This window comes from Coregonus clupeaformis, chromosome 30, assembly GCF_020615455.1.
Source record: "Coregonus clupeaformis isolate EN_2021a chromosome 30, ASM2061545v1, whole genome shotgun sequence".
Taxonomy (NCBI): domain Eukaryota; kingdom Metazoa; phylum Chordata; class Actinopteri; order Salmoniformes; family Salmonidae; genus Coregonus; species Coregonus clupeaformis.
In genome coordinates this window covers 5,444,057-5,459,055 of record NC_059221.1, presented here as the reverse complement: position 1 = coordinate 5,459,055, position 14,999 = coordinate 5,444,057, and the positions used below count along the sequence as shown (strand labels likewise).

Below are 14,999 nucleotides of genomic sequence, written 5' to 3'. Positions count from 1 at the left end.
GTTATAGTCACGGCCGTGTACATCCCCCTTCAAGCCGATACCACGATGGCCCTCAAAGAACTTCACTGGACTTTATGCAAACTGGAAACCACATATCCTGAGGCTGCATTTATTGTAACCTGGGATTTTCACAAAGCAAATTTGAGGACTAGGCTGCCGAAGTTGCGAAGATCCTCGACCATTGCTATTCGAACTTCCGGGATGGTTATAAGGCCCTCCCCCGCCCACCTTTTGGCAAATCTGACCACGACTCCATTTTGCTCCTTCCTTCCTATAGGCAGAAACTCAAACAGGAAGTACCCGTGCTAAGGACTATTCAATGCTGGTCTGACCAATCGGAATCCACGCTTCAAGATTGTTTTGATCACACGGACTGGGATTTGTTCCGGGTAGCTTTCGAAAATAATTTACACGAATACACTGAAATGGTGACTGAGTTTATCAGGAAGTGTATAGGTAATGTTGTGCCCACTGTGACTATTAAAACCTACCCTAACCAGAAACTGTGGAGAGATGGCAGCATTCGCGCAAAACTGAAAGCACGAACCACCGCATTTAACCATGGCAAGGTGATAGGGACTATGGCAGAATACAAACAGTGTAGCTACTCACTCTGCAAGGCAATTAAACTGGAAAAACATCAGTATAGAGACAAAGTGGAGTCACAATTCAACGGCTCAGACACAAGACGTATGTGGCAGGGTCTACAGACAATTACGGACTACAAAAGAAAAACCAGCCACGTCACCGACGTCTCGCTTCCAGACAAGCTAAACACCTTCTTTGCCCGCTTTGAGAATAACACAGTGCCACCGACGAGGCCCACTACCAAGGACTGTGGCCGCTCCTTCTCCGTGGCCGACGTGAGTAAGACATTTAAGCATGTTAACCCCTGCAAGGCTCCCGGCCCAGACGGCATCCCTAGCCGCGTCCACAGAGCATGCGCAGACCAGCTGGCTGGTGTGTTCATGGACATATTCAATCTCTCCCTTTCCCAGTCTGCTGTTCCCACATGCTTCAAGATGGCCACCATTGTTCCTGTACCCAAGAAAGCAAAGGTAACTGAACTAAATGACTATCGCCCTGTAGCACTCACCTCTGTCATCATGAAGTGCTTTGAGAGACTAGTCAAGGATCATATCACCTCTACCTTACCTGTCACCCTAGAACCACTTCAATTTGCATACCGCCCCAATAGATCCACAGACGATGCAATCGCCATCACACTGCACACTGCCCTTTCCCATCTGGACAAGATGACAAGATGAATACCTATGTTAGAATGCTGTTCATTGAGTATAGCTCAGCATTCAACACCATAGTACCCTCCAAGCTCATCATTAAGCACGAGGCCCTGGGTCTGAACCCCGCCCTGTGCAACTGGGTCCTGGACTTCCTGACAGGCCGCCCCAGGTGGTGAAGGTAGGAAACAACATCTCCACTTCGCTGATCCTCAACACTGGGGCCCCACAAGGGTGCGTGCTCAGCCCCGTCCTGTACTCCCTGTTCACCCATGACTGCGTGGCCAAGCACGCCTCCAACTCAATCATCAAGTTTGCAGACGACACAACAGTAGTAGGCTTGATTACCAACAATGACGAGACCGCCTACAGGGAGGAGGTGAGGGCTCTGGGAGTGTGGTGCCAGGAAAATAACCTCTCATTCAACATCAACAAAACAAAGGAGATGATCGTGGACTTCAGGAAACAGTAGAGGGTGCACCCCCCTATGCACATTGATGGGACCGCAGTGGAGAAGGTGGAAAGCTTCAAGTTCCTTGGCGTACACATCACTGACAAACTGAAATGGTCCACCCATGCAGACAGTGTGGTGAAGAAGGCGCAACAGAGCCTCTTCAACCTCAGGAGGCTGAAGAAATTTGGCTTGGCACCTAAAACCCTCACAAACTTTTACAGATGCACAATTGAAAGCATCCTGTCGGGCTGTATCACCGCCTGGTACGGCAACCGCAGGGCTCTCCAGAGGGTGGTGCGGTCTGCCGAACGCATTACCGGGGGCAAACTACCCGCCCTTCAAGACACCTACAGCACCCGATGTCACAGGGAGGCCAAAAAGATAATCAAGGACATCAACCCCCCGAGCCACTGCCTGTTCATTTTACATTTACATTTACATTTACCCCGCTATCATCCAGAAGGCGAGGTCAGTAGAGGTGCATCAAAGCTGGGACCAAGAGAATTAAAAACAGCTTCTATCTCAAGGCCATCAGACTGTTAAATAGCCATCACTAGCATATTAGAGGCTGCTGGTGCCTATTGAAATCACTAACCATTTAAAGAAATGGAACACTAGTCACTTTAATAATATTTACATATCTTGCACTACTCATCTCATATGTATATACTGTATTCTATTCTATAATATTCTACTGTATCTTAGTCCATGCCGCTCTGTCATTGCTTGTCCATATATGTATATATTCTTAAATTCCATTCCTTACTAGATTTGTGTGTATTGGGTATATGTTGTGAAATTGTTAGATATTACTTAGATATTACTGCACTGTCGGAGCTAGAAGCACAAGCATTTCGCTACATCCGCAATAACATCTGCTAAACACGTGTATGTGACAAATACCATTTGATTTGATTTGATTTGATGGTGCTTGCAATGCCAGGGTTGTGGGTTCGATTCCCACGGGGGACCAGTATAAAAAAGTATGAAAATGCATGGACTCATACTGTAAGTCGCTCTGAATAAGAGCCTCTGTTAAATTACTTAAATGTGTGTCTTGCAGCAGGAGCAGTTGATTAACTAAGCTTTAGAACACTGCTGATCTAATGGCTCAGACTTCTGAGCCGCATCCTCGTGTGTGTGTTCCTTCTGTCTGAGGCACCTCTCCGTCACACTTGATGGGTGAACATAATGACCCAAGCAAATGGAAAAATAGATATGAGACGGAGAGATAAAGAGATAGATTGGGGGCTGACAGAGAGAGACAGAGGGATAAAGATGGGGGTTTGGCTGACTGACTGAATTTTTCTATCTGTGGTTGAGTTGGCACCCCCCACAGAGCTTATAAAGAGAGAAATTCAGACGGGCAGAGACAAGTAGTTTGCACACGCACGCGCACGCGCACACACACACACACACTTGCGTCATTACACACAATAATAAAGGCACAAATCAACTTTAACTAAGACAATCATGCAAACACCCCACTGTGCATAGGTGTAAACAAATGTGCCTGCCACACATGCACACACACGTGCACGCACACCACACACACACCTGAGGGTCCCTGGGTGGGTGGATTAGTTGGAACTTGGCAGGGGAGACAGAGACAGCGTGCTTATTCTTCCTCCCCTCCTCCCTCCCCTTCTCCCTCCCCTTCTCCCTCCTCTTCTCCCCCCACGCCACTCTTTCTCGCCTGCCCGGGGCCAGGCTCGGGTTTCAATGAGGAGATGGTAAAAATAACCCCCTCATCCTCCTCCTCCCCCTCCTCCACCTCCTCCTCCTCCTCCTCCTCCTCATCCTCCTCCCCCTCAACTGCCAACCACTTCACTCTCCCTCCCTTCTCTCTCCCAAACCTCCCCCTCCCATACCTTTGACACCCTGTCCTCGACTCCCAGTATCAAGTTACTGCTGCCAGAGCTCAGAGCAACACTGGAGAGAGAGACAGCGAGACAGAGAAAGAGAGGGAAAGAGAGGGAGGATGGGGAGGGAAAGGGGGAGACAGGGGATGGGGAGAGGCAGAGAGATGGGGGAGGGAGGAAAGAGAGGACAGAAAATAAGTGATATAGAGAGCGGAAATTGCACATCACACCCCCTCTTTACAACCAAAGCACAGCGACATCGCACCACACACATACATACATATGCTCACACATATCCGCTCAGGAAACAGTTCTGTATAAATAATAGTATTCATAAAAAATAAGACCAGAGTGACTTCTACATTACCCCTCACCAAGCTCATTATAATATTGTCCATAGTACACCTTTTTGAAATAATTGGTGAATGTCTGCCCCATTATTTTTTGGTGGACTATATTTATTTATGAAGAGTATTTGTTTTCGAAGAAGGATAGCTTTGAATTGAGCACCCTGTTTTGGAATAATTTAGGTCATGGTGAGATATTGGTGGGTTTTCTGGTGAGTTAGTGATGAGTTAATGAGGAGATAGTAGTGTGATAGCAACGAGATAGTGATGTTAATGGTGAGATAATTATGAGTTATTGAGATAGTGGTGGGTTAGTGGTGACTTAGTGGTGAGTTAGTGGTGAGACAATGGGGAGGTAGTAGTGAGGTAGCAATGAGATAGTGATGTTAATGGTGAGATAATTATGAGTTATTGAGATAGTGGTGAGTTAGTGGTGACTTAGTGGTGAATTAGTGGTGAGTTAATTAATGAAATAGTGTTATTGGTCAACGATGACTTCATAGTTCATGTTCAGTTAATGGTGCGCTAACTCTTTTCCTGACCCCCCCACAGAGAACTCCCACACCCCCGTGCTGGAGGGGGGCGGCCACAGTCACATGACCCCGGAGGAGCACTATAGGCGGATGATGTCAGCACTGAACGAGCAGGGCTCCTACGAGGAGCAGCAGCAGCGCCTCTACCAGCTGGCCAACAACATGGGCCTGCCCAGCCACGGTGAGACTAGTGTGTGTGTTTGTGTGCTTGTGTGTGTCCACCTACACATACGTGCACGTGGGTGTAGGTGGACGCTGTCCCAGTCAGGGTCTAGTCGTGAAGCCTACCATCCTCCTAAACATCCGCTCGTTATATCAGAACTTCAGGATTCAGTCCCCTAACTACACACACCTCATCTAGGCCTGTCACACACCAGACCTATACACACACCTGACCCCACTCAACCACTGCTAGTGGTATCCCCTGGGTTGTGGCCTTTTCTCGTGTGGCATCTGTTTGTGGGTGTGCCACCATGCCAGTGTAAATCTCCAGCATGGAGACTGCTGACATTTCTATTTGGGGTGCCAGCCCACCCAATGTCAAAATGTCACTCTGGTTGATTTGTGACCAACGCTGTGCTCCGATGTAAAAACACTCCTAGCCAGCACACACGGACGCCACTATCGATCCGCTGCTCACTCACTGGCTGTCAGCCAACCCTGTAAATCTCCCAATACCATTTTCCCAATACCATTTTTCATAGTTTTTTTTTTCTTTCTTTTTTTTCGGGACTTGAAATTTACACCTGCTAACTTATGGTAAAACTGTGTTGGAACTGGACAGTAAAATTAGAAAAAGTCACCTAATTTGTTCGTTTTTTATGTGGCAGGGTGTATTGTCATTTCGCCACCACTTTAAACTTGCGGGGACATCAATTGTTAACCTTTCTTCTGTTTTTAAAAGAATGTAACATTAATTGCCGCCAGGATTTACGACCCCCTTCGCGTTAGCATAAATCGAATCCATTTTACATCTCAACTCCAATCGTAGTTTGAGCTACTTTTATTTTTATTTGATTAGTAATAATTTTTAATTGCAGGCTGCAAATCTATAAAGGCTTTAATGGCCTCCCCCTTGCATCTGAGAAGAATTAGGGCTGATGTGCAATGCATTTTGGGGGTTTAATGGCCCAGGGTGCCGTATTCTCCCCATTTCCCTTCCCAGAAGGCGCTCTGTTTTTAATGCAGACACTGTGGCGCAATGCAGACATCTCGTGGGGATGCTCTCTCGCTCTCTTTCTCACTTTTCAGAGTTTCAACTAAATCCTCTACTCTCTTTTCTGCCCACATTCCCTTTTATCTACAGTTTATCTACGCCTTTTCCAGGTGTAAAAGAAAGAAATAGGGTTAGGGGTTAGGGAGAGAGAGAGAGAGAGAAAGAGAGAGAGAGAGAGCATTTTAAGGAGGGAGAGAATGGGAAGAGATGAGTGAAAGAGGTAGAATTGCCTTTCTTTAGAGCAAGACAACAAGTAAAAAACACAGGATGCATGCTGATGATTAATTAATGATGTATGTGCCTTTTGGCAGTAATATCCAGGAAATAATATACACATACTTGCCATTTAAAACCACACACACACACACACATGCACGCATGTGCACACACACTCATGTGTGCTTCTGTGTGTACTGATTCCCCTAATCGGATGATAAGACATCACGTCCTAGGCATTGCCAACCCATCCTAGCATCCAAGTCTTTGGTGTTTCTGATATTCATCCTGGATGCTGCACCTGGTGGGTGCCTTCATCAATCCACAAGCCTGCTTTCCCCCAAGTTAGGCAGAGAAAACTTACTTTGAAACTTAAACTTTTAGTTTCAACACAAAAACAACAAAAAACGCTATATATCCATTGTTTAGCTGGAATGGAATGTTCGTATCCTGTATATTTGACTGTGATATGTGGTTGTCTCACCTAGCTATCTTAAGATGAATGCACTTACTGTAAGTCGCTCTGGATAAAAACATCTGCTAAATGACTAAAATGTAAAATGTAAAATGTAAATGTTTTACATACAGATCTCATATTACTGTATAGATTTTTGTCACAAATGTATCATTTGTACAGTTCTTTATAAAAATGTAGTTATATTACATTTGACTGTAAAACCTAGCAGTAATACATATTTCTTTGAGAGTGAGTTGGATAAATAGCATTTTGCAAAATAATTGTATTATTTGTCTCTCTGAAATGAACCATCAAGTGATAGATTTTAAACAAATACATGTCTGTCATTGAACAATCCCATGCCATGATTAGATAGTGAAAAAACACACAAATCTCTGTCATAATATCTTTAAACAGTAAAAGCTAATTTAACAACATTTCTGAAAATGGATATATAGCGTTTTGGAATGAAACTCTTCATATATATTGAACAAAAATATAAACGCAAAATGCAACAATTTCAACGGTTTTACTGAGTTTCAGTTCATATAAGGAAATCAGTCAATTGAAATAAATTCATTAGGCCCTAATCTATGGATGTCACATGACTGGGAAGGGGCTCAGCAATGGGTGGGCCTGGAGGGCATTGGCCCACCCACTTGGGAGCCAGGCCCACTCACTGGGGAGCAAAGCCCAGCCAATCAGAATTAGTTTTTCCCCACAAAAGGGGAAATGTATTTTATTACAGACCGAAATACTCCTCAGTTTCATCAGCTGTCCAAGTGGCTGGTCTCAGATGATCCTGCTGGTGAAGAAGCAGGAAGTGGAGGTCCTGGGCTGACGTGGTTACACGTGGTCTGCGGTTGTGAGGCCGGTCGGACGTACTGCCAAATTCTCTAAAACTACTTTCGAGGCTTTCTCTTATGGTAGAGAAATTAACATTAAATTATCTGGCAACAGCTCTAGTGGACATTCCAGCAGTCAGCATGCCAACTGCACGCTCCCTCAAAACTTTAGACATCTGTGGCACATTTTAGAGTGGCCTTTTATTGTCCCCAGCACAAGGTGCACCTGTGTAATAATCATGCTGTTTAATCAGCTTCTTGATATGCCACGCCTGTCAGGTGGGTGGATTATCTTGGCAAAGGAGAAATGCTCACTAACAGGGATGTAAACAAATTTGTGCACAACATTTGAGAGAAATAAGCTTTTTGTGTGTATGGAACATTTCTGGAATATTTTATTTCAGCTCATGAAACATGGGACCAACACTTTACATGTTCCGTTTATATTTTGTTCAGTGTAAAATGTACTATTCGTTTAATAATTTTTCTGAGTAGGCTTCTGTTGCCATGTTTCTGACCCTACAGCACCTATATCAGTCCACCACTCCTCTTCTCTTTTCCTCTGTTTGTAATTCTCTATTAAGCAGATGATTGGTTGTCCCTGAGTGTAGTTCTACTTTTTTCTCTCACTTCATCATACAGGGAATCGCAAATCCCTCTCTCCTCCCCCTCAACTACCCCCCTTCCTGTCCTCTTTCAGTCTGTCGCTCTCTCCTCTGAGGGGATGGAGTAGAGGTGTGACAGATGGAGGGAGAGAGGAAGGGATGGCCCTGTTTGTTCCTGGAGAGGTTGATCTGAATCGCTCCAGTGAGATCCCCCTTGACATTGACCTGAGCTCCGGTGGGCCCCTGTGACCCTCCTCTGCCCCTCCCCCCTCTCTCACACACCTCCCTCTCTCCCCTTCCCCCCTCTCTCACACACCTCCCTCTCCAAGCACAGGGGTTGCTTTTATATTCTCTATTTTTTTCCTCTCTCCTTTTGTTTTTTTCTCACTCCGACTCTCCATTTCGCCTTGGTCCCCGCAGAGCATCCTTTCATGTGTTTCAAGTGGAGTGTACGAAAAATGAAAGTGTGTGTGTGAAGTGGGCGAGAAGAAGCAGAATGTGTGTGTGTGTGTGTGTGTAAGGTGTTATTTCGGGAGGCTCTCCTTGGACCTGACGGGGAGGGGGGAGGGAGGCAGTGGAAGTGGCCAGGGGTGCTCCCCCGTCCGCTTTTCTCTCTCTGTTATGACGAAAGGATTGAAAAGAAAGGAAAGAGGGGTTGGAGGAGGTCGACATGGAAGACTAAAGAGGAGGGCTTTGTTTTGTCTCCTGTACTTCTGTCCGTTGCTCTCCTAGCAGGGCTGCAGTGTCATTAAGATCGGCATGGTAGGAACACATCTTGAAATGCCCATAGTTAAAAGCCTGGGAGAAATTCATCCGGCTTTTGTCTTTCCATATAACATCTACTTGTTTATACCATTGGCTTTGGAAATAGGCAGACTGACTTGTATCCCAAATGGTACCCTATTCCCTATATACTTCCTTAGTTACTTATTTTCAAAAGTAGTGCATTATGTATGGAATACGGTGCCAGTCCCCAATCCATCATGAGCTTGGCTGGGCCGTATCACGGGAATAACAGGACTAATTTTACATTCTCCCTTGGAGGAAATTCCAGCTTAACGGATGGGATTTCTGCATAATTCCGAGAAGATAAGGAGGACAAACAAGCAGGATGGGTCCAGAGTGGGACCTCCCAAAATAACTGTGTGTGTGTGTGTGTTTGTGTGTGTGTGTGTGTGTGTCTAGGGCTGTTGCCGTGACCGTATTACCGCCACACCGGCGGTCACGAGTCATGAAGCCGGTCAAGTTCCACATGACCGTTTAGTCACGGTAATTAGGCTTCTCCAAGCTCTGCTGCTGCTGATGGTCATTAGTAGCCTACCAAACTTGCTAACTGCCTGGTACTCAGCACTCCATTGTCCCTCTAATCACTCTGACATCAATGGAAATGTTTTCGAAAATCGAATCAAACACTTAATGAGAGCCCATGATGTTGCGCAACATTTCTATAGGCTATGCAATTGCGGGAGAAAACAGAGTAATGGCCGCTAATAAAAAGAGGAAGATCCCATCAGCTTTCTATAGGCTAGACCTACTATATTTATTTCTCAACTTTCCTAATATTAAGCACATTGCTTATATTTACAACACGAGTATAGCCTACCTGGCTGGCATGAAAATAAACCACGGGGAAAAGCGTCCTCCATTCGCTATTTAAGTGCATATATATGACATGTATTTTTTCCCGCTGCCCCTGTTTAGATACAGGTGCGTGATAATGGTCCTTTCTACATCAAAACAAATGTCATACACATATTATTTAGTATATGTAAAGACAAGATTAAATCAAGAATAGTCTGATGGGTGACAATATCAGCCTATCATTTGTGAATGATATATTATCACTTGTGAATGATGCCCAGCATAAGAAACAATGCCTTTTTTTGGTACCTTTTCTAATCATAGTCACACACCTCATGTAGCCTAGCCCATAGGCCTATATGTTTTCATAAGGTTTGTATCACAACTAAAGTGGCCAAATAACTTCTTAAAATTAAGCACATTAATCCGCTTTACAAGGGGTGTAGAGCCTAACTGGGATATATAAGTAGCGCATGAGTTTCAAGTTTGGGGAAGATCATTTTCACCATAAAAATGCACCTTTATAATAAAAGCATTACATGCATAATTGCATTTGCGGTCACTTTTGATAATGGTGTTTCCTGCTAATGGAACATTCGCGCTTATAGCCTACTACCTTGTGCACATTGCTGTGCTTATAATGTGAAGAAATAGCCTAATAGTTTATCAATATTTTAAGCTAAACGTTCTGATCTGTTGCGTCAGCCACATTGCATAAAAAAGGTATTTTGATGCTAGTCGTTGAATTAATTTGGGATCTATCGCATCCCACAACTGTCCCAGACCATGTTTGGAATATTTATTTCTCACACAGAATAGAATAGGTCGACTTTTGTACTATGGGGATAGTAGATTGACATAGGCTAGTGCTTTTGCTGTTCGTTAGGCCTACTCATCTGGTTGGCTGACGAAAAGTAAATGTGGACAGTTCTTCCAATATCTTCAATATGCAGCGCGGAATTGGATAAGGACGCGCGCCGTTGCATCCCCGATGTGTCTGTCTTCACTTGTAGCCTGTGAGAAAGACCTGATCACGTGACGGAGAGCCATGTGAGTGAGAGGCGCTTCGGATTGCACAGCACACTAAGGGAGAAGGGCACAACGCTGCACTCTGGGCCGCAAAAGGCAAGGATGTTTTTAGGGTGCATTACGGCCACAAAGGGGATGCCGCCGGGAAATTTGAGGCATTATCAAGTGCTTGTCAAATTGTGAATGTGAGACAATTGGAGTGTGTACAGCCTGCGCAAAAAACTAAGCTGAGCTCATGCCTTTCAATCAACTTCTTTCAAATCAAATTAAAGTCTCATCATTCAGCCTTACAATGTATTAAAAATCCAAACATATAGCCCAACGTTTGTAGAACAACTAAAGTGACATTAATAACTCTAAATGAATCATATAGGAGTACCTATTTCTTTGTTAACCGCTCAACACAGAATAGCCGCATGTGCGCACTCCCTCAAATCGTTTGGAGAAAATTCATATTTTATTCAGCTTTGTTCAATTGTATTCTTCATACTATAAAATAACATAAAATAATTCCACGGAATTCTAAGCAAATCTGCTAAATGAACTAGTGTAGCCCACAGCCATATGGCATAGCCACATCAGGACCTAACATAAGGACAACTCAGAGTATGCTATTTTGTTCTTCTGAAATAGATTACATTTTCTTCCTATCATGCTTCTTATCATGCTTCTTTAGACCTGTCTAAAATAAATAATGGCTTTATTGTGAAGGTGTAGGCTATATTACATGGATTTATTAGACTTTTTTTAAATGGCTTGTAGGCTATGTGTGGAAGCCAGGAGATGCTAAATGTGTTTATGGTAATTATAGGTCAATTACCGTGAGACCGACAGTTATTTGCTTGACAATCACCGGCTGACGAAATTTCGTGACCGCCACAGCCCTATGTGTGTGTTAGAGCTGGGACGATAAACCAAAAATTAGCGACACCGACCATACCGATAATTTATTCCAGGCATTTTGCTGATATCTTTCAATACGATAAGTACCCTATGCTAGAGAAATGTGAAGTTGGAAAAGAAATAAGTTTGCCAATATCGGTGATTGTTAATGGGACAACCATCAAACTAGTGGTAGTAGTTTAAAGTAGGGGCGCAACTTTCATTGGGGACGGGGACATGTCCCCCCCACATTCTGAAATTGCATTTTCGTCCCCCCCAGTTTTATCATTGAAATGTGATACAAAATGAAGGAATGGTGTGCTTTAGGACCATGCAGACGCCTCCGAGCGGTCGGGGAGGCTGTTTGGAGTGTTTATCCGACTGGATATTTTTTATTTTTTTAAAGTGATGTCCCCCCCACTTCTAAAACCAAAATTGCGCCCTTCGTTTAAAGGATAATAAAAAAAAACTGTGGTGCACATTAATGTTATAAACATATCATTCTATTTATCGTTATCGCATCAATTCAGGCAATTTATCTCGATATGGATTGTTGTCCATATCACCCAGCCCTAGTGTGTGTGTGTGTGGAGGGGGGGGGGTCTCTGTCTGTCCATCTATTTGCCTGTTTGCCTATCTTGCTCTTCCTCTCTGTCTGTCTCTCCGTTGTCTGTCCCTCCATTTCTATACTCCCTTATCCCCTCTTCCCCTCCTCCCCCCCTCTCGGTCCATTGTGTAGTTGTGGTGGGCTGCTTCCCCCTTGGAGGTCATAGCCCTTCTTTACCCTACATGAAAGAGAATAATGGAGAGCGAGAGAGACACACCACCAACTATACTTACCTTGGTCTGACTAGAACTTGGTCTGACTAGTCTCTAACAGATAAAGCACACAGAGCATATTTTGCAAATAGAAAGACTCTAACCCACCAATTAGAATGTGGCTTATATTATTTGACTCTGTTATAACCCCAATCCTTCTAGGATCTTCTTCTTGCAGTGAAAAATGGGGCCCCCTTAACAATTTAAAATATACATCATGGGATAAAAGCCCCACCAAAGTTTTACAGCTGGAATTTTGTACAAAATATTCTCGGTGTGCACAGAAATGTCCCAAACCTAGCCTGTAGGGCACAACTTGGGAGATTGCCCCTAGCACTCAAAATTGAGAAAAAAGACACCAAATTCTGGACTCACCTAACACACTGTGATCCAGAACATTATCATCATAAGGCTTTCTTATGCAAACACCACAACCTAGAGTGACCCTTTAGAGCAACTGGCCCAAAAGCACTAGTTAAATTCAACCCTTCGACCACAAATAACAAAATTCAAACAAATAGAAATCTGTAACCAAAATACATACACTAATTATTGGCAAAACAAAATTCAATTTAATCACAAAATTCAATGTTACCAAATTCTAAATAGAGATATCAAAAACCTTGTCAAAATCAAAGAATTCAAACAAAGGAAGACATTACAATGTACAGACTCAGTGACCATAGCCTGGCAATAGAGAGAGGACACCATAGAAAGCACTGTGGGTCGGGTGAAGTACTGGAGGTGCAGCTTGTCCTACTCCACTGCTCAAAATATGACTCAATCAGAGGTATTTATCTCCTGAAATGTAAAGAAATAATTCCAGGATTTGTTGAACTGTCTGTTGAGGAGAGAATCAGCATTTTGTTAGGAGAAAACGTAGACAGTAGATCTTGCTGCACATGATGTCCTGGCCTGTCATAATATAAGAGAGACAATAGCGCCCACCATGTCATACACATGAGCCCTTGTAGATTTCATTTCTCAATTGTTGATGTTTGTTGTCTATTTTGTGGATTATTATTCATGTATAATTGTTTTAGTTGATATATATATTTTTATTGTTGCTCAAACATATTGTTCATTTATGTAATACATCATATATATTGCTTTGGCAACAGTGGCAACCACCCATTCATACCAATAAAACATGTATTGAATTGAATAAAGAGAGAGAGAGGAAGATGGAGAAGGGAGTGAAATATATTTCATGGCCTGGAGAGCTCCTGGGTTTTGCAGGCTTTTGCTCCAGCCCTACACAATCACATCTTATTCAGATAATCAAGGGCTTGAGGAACAGCTGATTTGTATAATTTGGTGTAGGGCCAGGATTCAATCCTATTGCCCATTGTTGACAATGCGCATTTAAAGGTAATGTTCCCGCATTCACGGAGATTACATTCACTTTCAACACTGCGGATGGTGGCTCAATCAGAAATTACCTTACCTTTAAAAGGTGCATTGTCGGCAGTGCTCCACAGATTGTATCCCAGCCTAAGTCTCTATGTGAGAGTCCAGGCAGTGTAGATAGGGACTGGGTGACCATGGTCAACCTGAGGAACTCATATAGGTGAAGTCTCTGTCCTCAACCCCCAACCCCACTCAGTGAAATGTGTGTGTGTGTGTGTGAGCCTGGGCTCCACTTTCCCTGGATCCCTCCCTTATCTCTCACCCCCCCTCACACACACACACACAAACACACCCTGTCTGCCGCCAGTTGAGTCCCCCGCGGCCCGGCAGAAGCAAACAGATCGATACACCCGAGCTGGGCCGCATTAATATCTGTCGCTCCACCCCCGACCCCAGCACCCGCTCAACACCCCAGCACACACACATACGCAGAAACACACACACCCTCACACACTAAGAGGGGCATATACTCTACACACACACCAGCGGCGGAAATGGCCCCTGGCTCACGCAGGATCTGTCTATTTTAAAAGGGGGGAAGGAGGAGGTAGAGAGAGAGAGAGAGAGAGAGAGAGAGAGAGAGAGAGAGAGAGAGAGAGAGAGAGAGAGAGAGAGAGAGAGAGAGAGAAAATATTGGACAGAGAGAGAGAGAGAGAATAAGGGACAGAGAGAGAGAGACAGAGAGAGAGAGAGAGAGAGTAGGAAAGAGGGGTACAGGGAGAGAATGAGGGAGATAGAGAGGGGGAAGGGGGCAGAGAGAGGAAGAGAGAGAATAGATGGAGCGGGGGCAGAGAGAGGAGAGAAGAGATGAGAATAGGGAAGTTCTCCTATTATGGAATAAAGGCAAAGACTTCCCGTTGCCTGAGGTTTCGGTTTTCCATGATTGCTCTCTCTCTATTCATCTCCTTTTCTCTCTCTCCTTATCCATTCTCCATATCTGTTGCTCTCTCTCTATCCATCAGTGTGTGCGTGCGTGCGTCTCTGTTTTGAGAGTGTTTCCGATGGGTGTGTCTCTTCATTGCGTGTGTGTGCTTATTTATGTGCAGGCCTGTGTGTTTGTTTCTAGAGTGTCAGGATTATGAACGGGAGGTGTCCATACTGTTCTGCAGTTATATGGAGTGAACGTCTGTGTCCCAAATGGCATCCTATTCCCGGGCACTACTTTTGACCAGAGCGCCACATAGGGAATAGGGTGCCATTTGGGACACAACCAATATGAGTGTGAATAGTGCTGAGAAGTCTACTTAGCAGGGTGTTTAGGAGGTACCAGCAGAGCTAAGCACGTATCCTCTACTTATATCACAAAAGCAAGCACTTTCCTATTCTACTGTTCCACTCCAGTTTGGGCTAAAGCTTAAATGCTCCCCATGCATTTAGATTGAAATGGGGAAAATATACTTTTAGAATGAGATATAAGCTGTAGGAAATGAAATGTATAGTGTATAGTATGTATAGTATTTCTTTTTCCCTTGAGTTGAACAAGTTATGTAGAGAATCACACA

The 14,999-nt window shown here is 44.1% G+C and overlaps 1 protein-coding gene across 7 annotated transcripts in view; it reads left to right on the top strand.

Moving 5' to 3' along the window:
• The window catches only part of LOC121545946 (sterile alpha motif domain-containing protein 11), an 86,593-nt gene that overhangs the window by 53,839 nt on the left and 17,755 nt on the right, over positions 1 to 14,999 (top strand). For all 7 annotated transcript variants that reach the window (XM_041856884.2, XM_041856885.2, XM_041856883.2 and 4 more), the window contains one exon: positions 4,457 to 4,618. In XM_041856884.2, the coding sequence (XP_041712818.1) occupies positions 4,457 to 4,618 (162 nt within the window). The remainder of the gene's footprint in view (positions 1 to 4,456; positions 4,619 to 14,999) is intronic.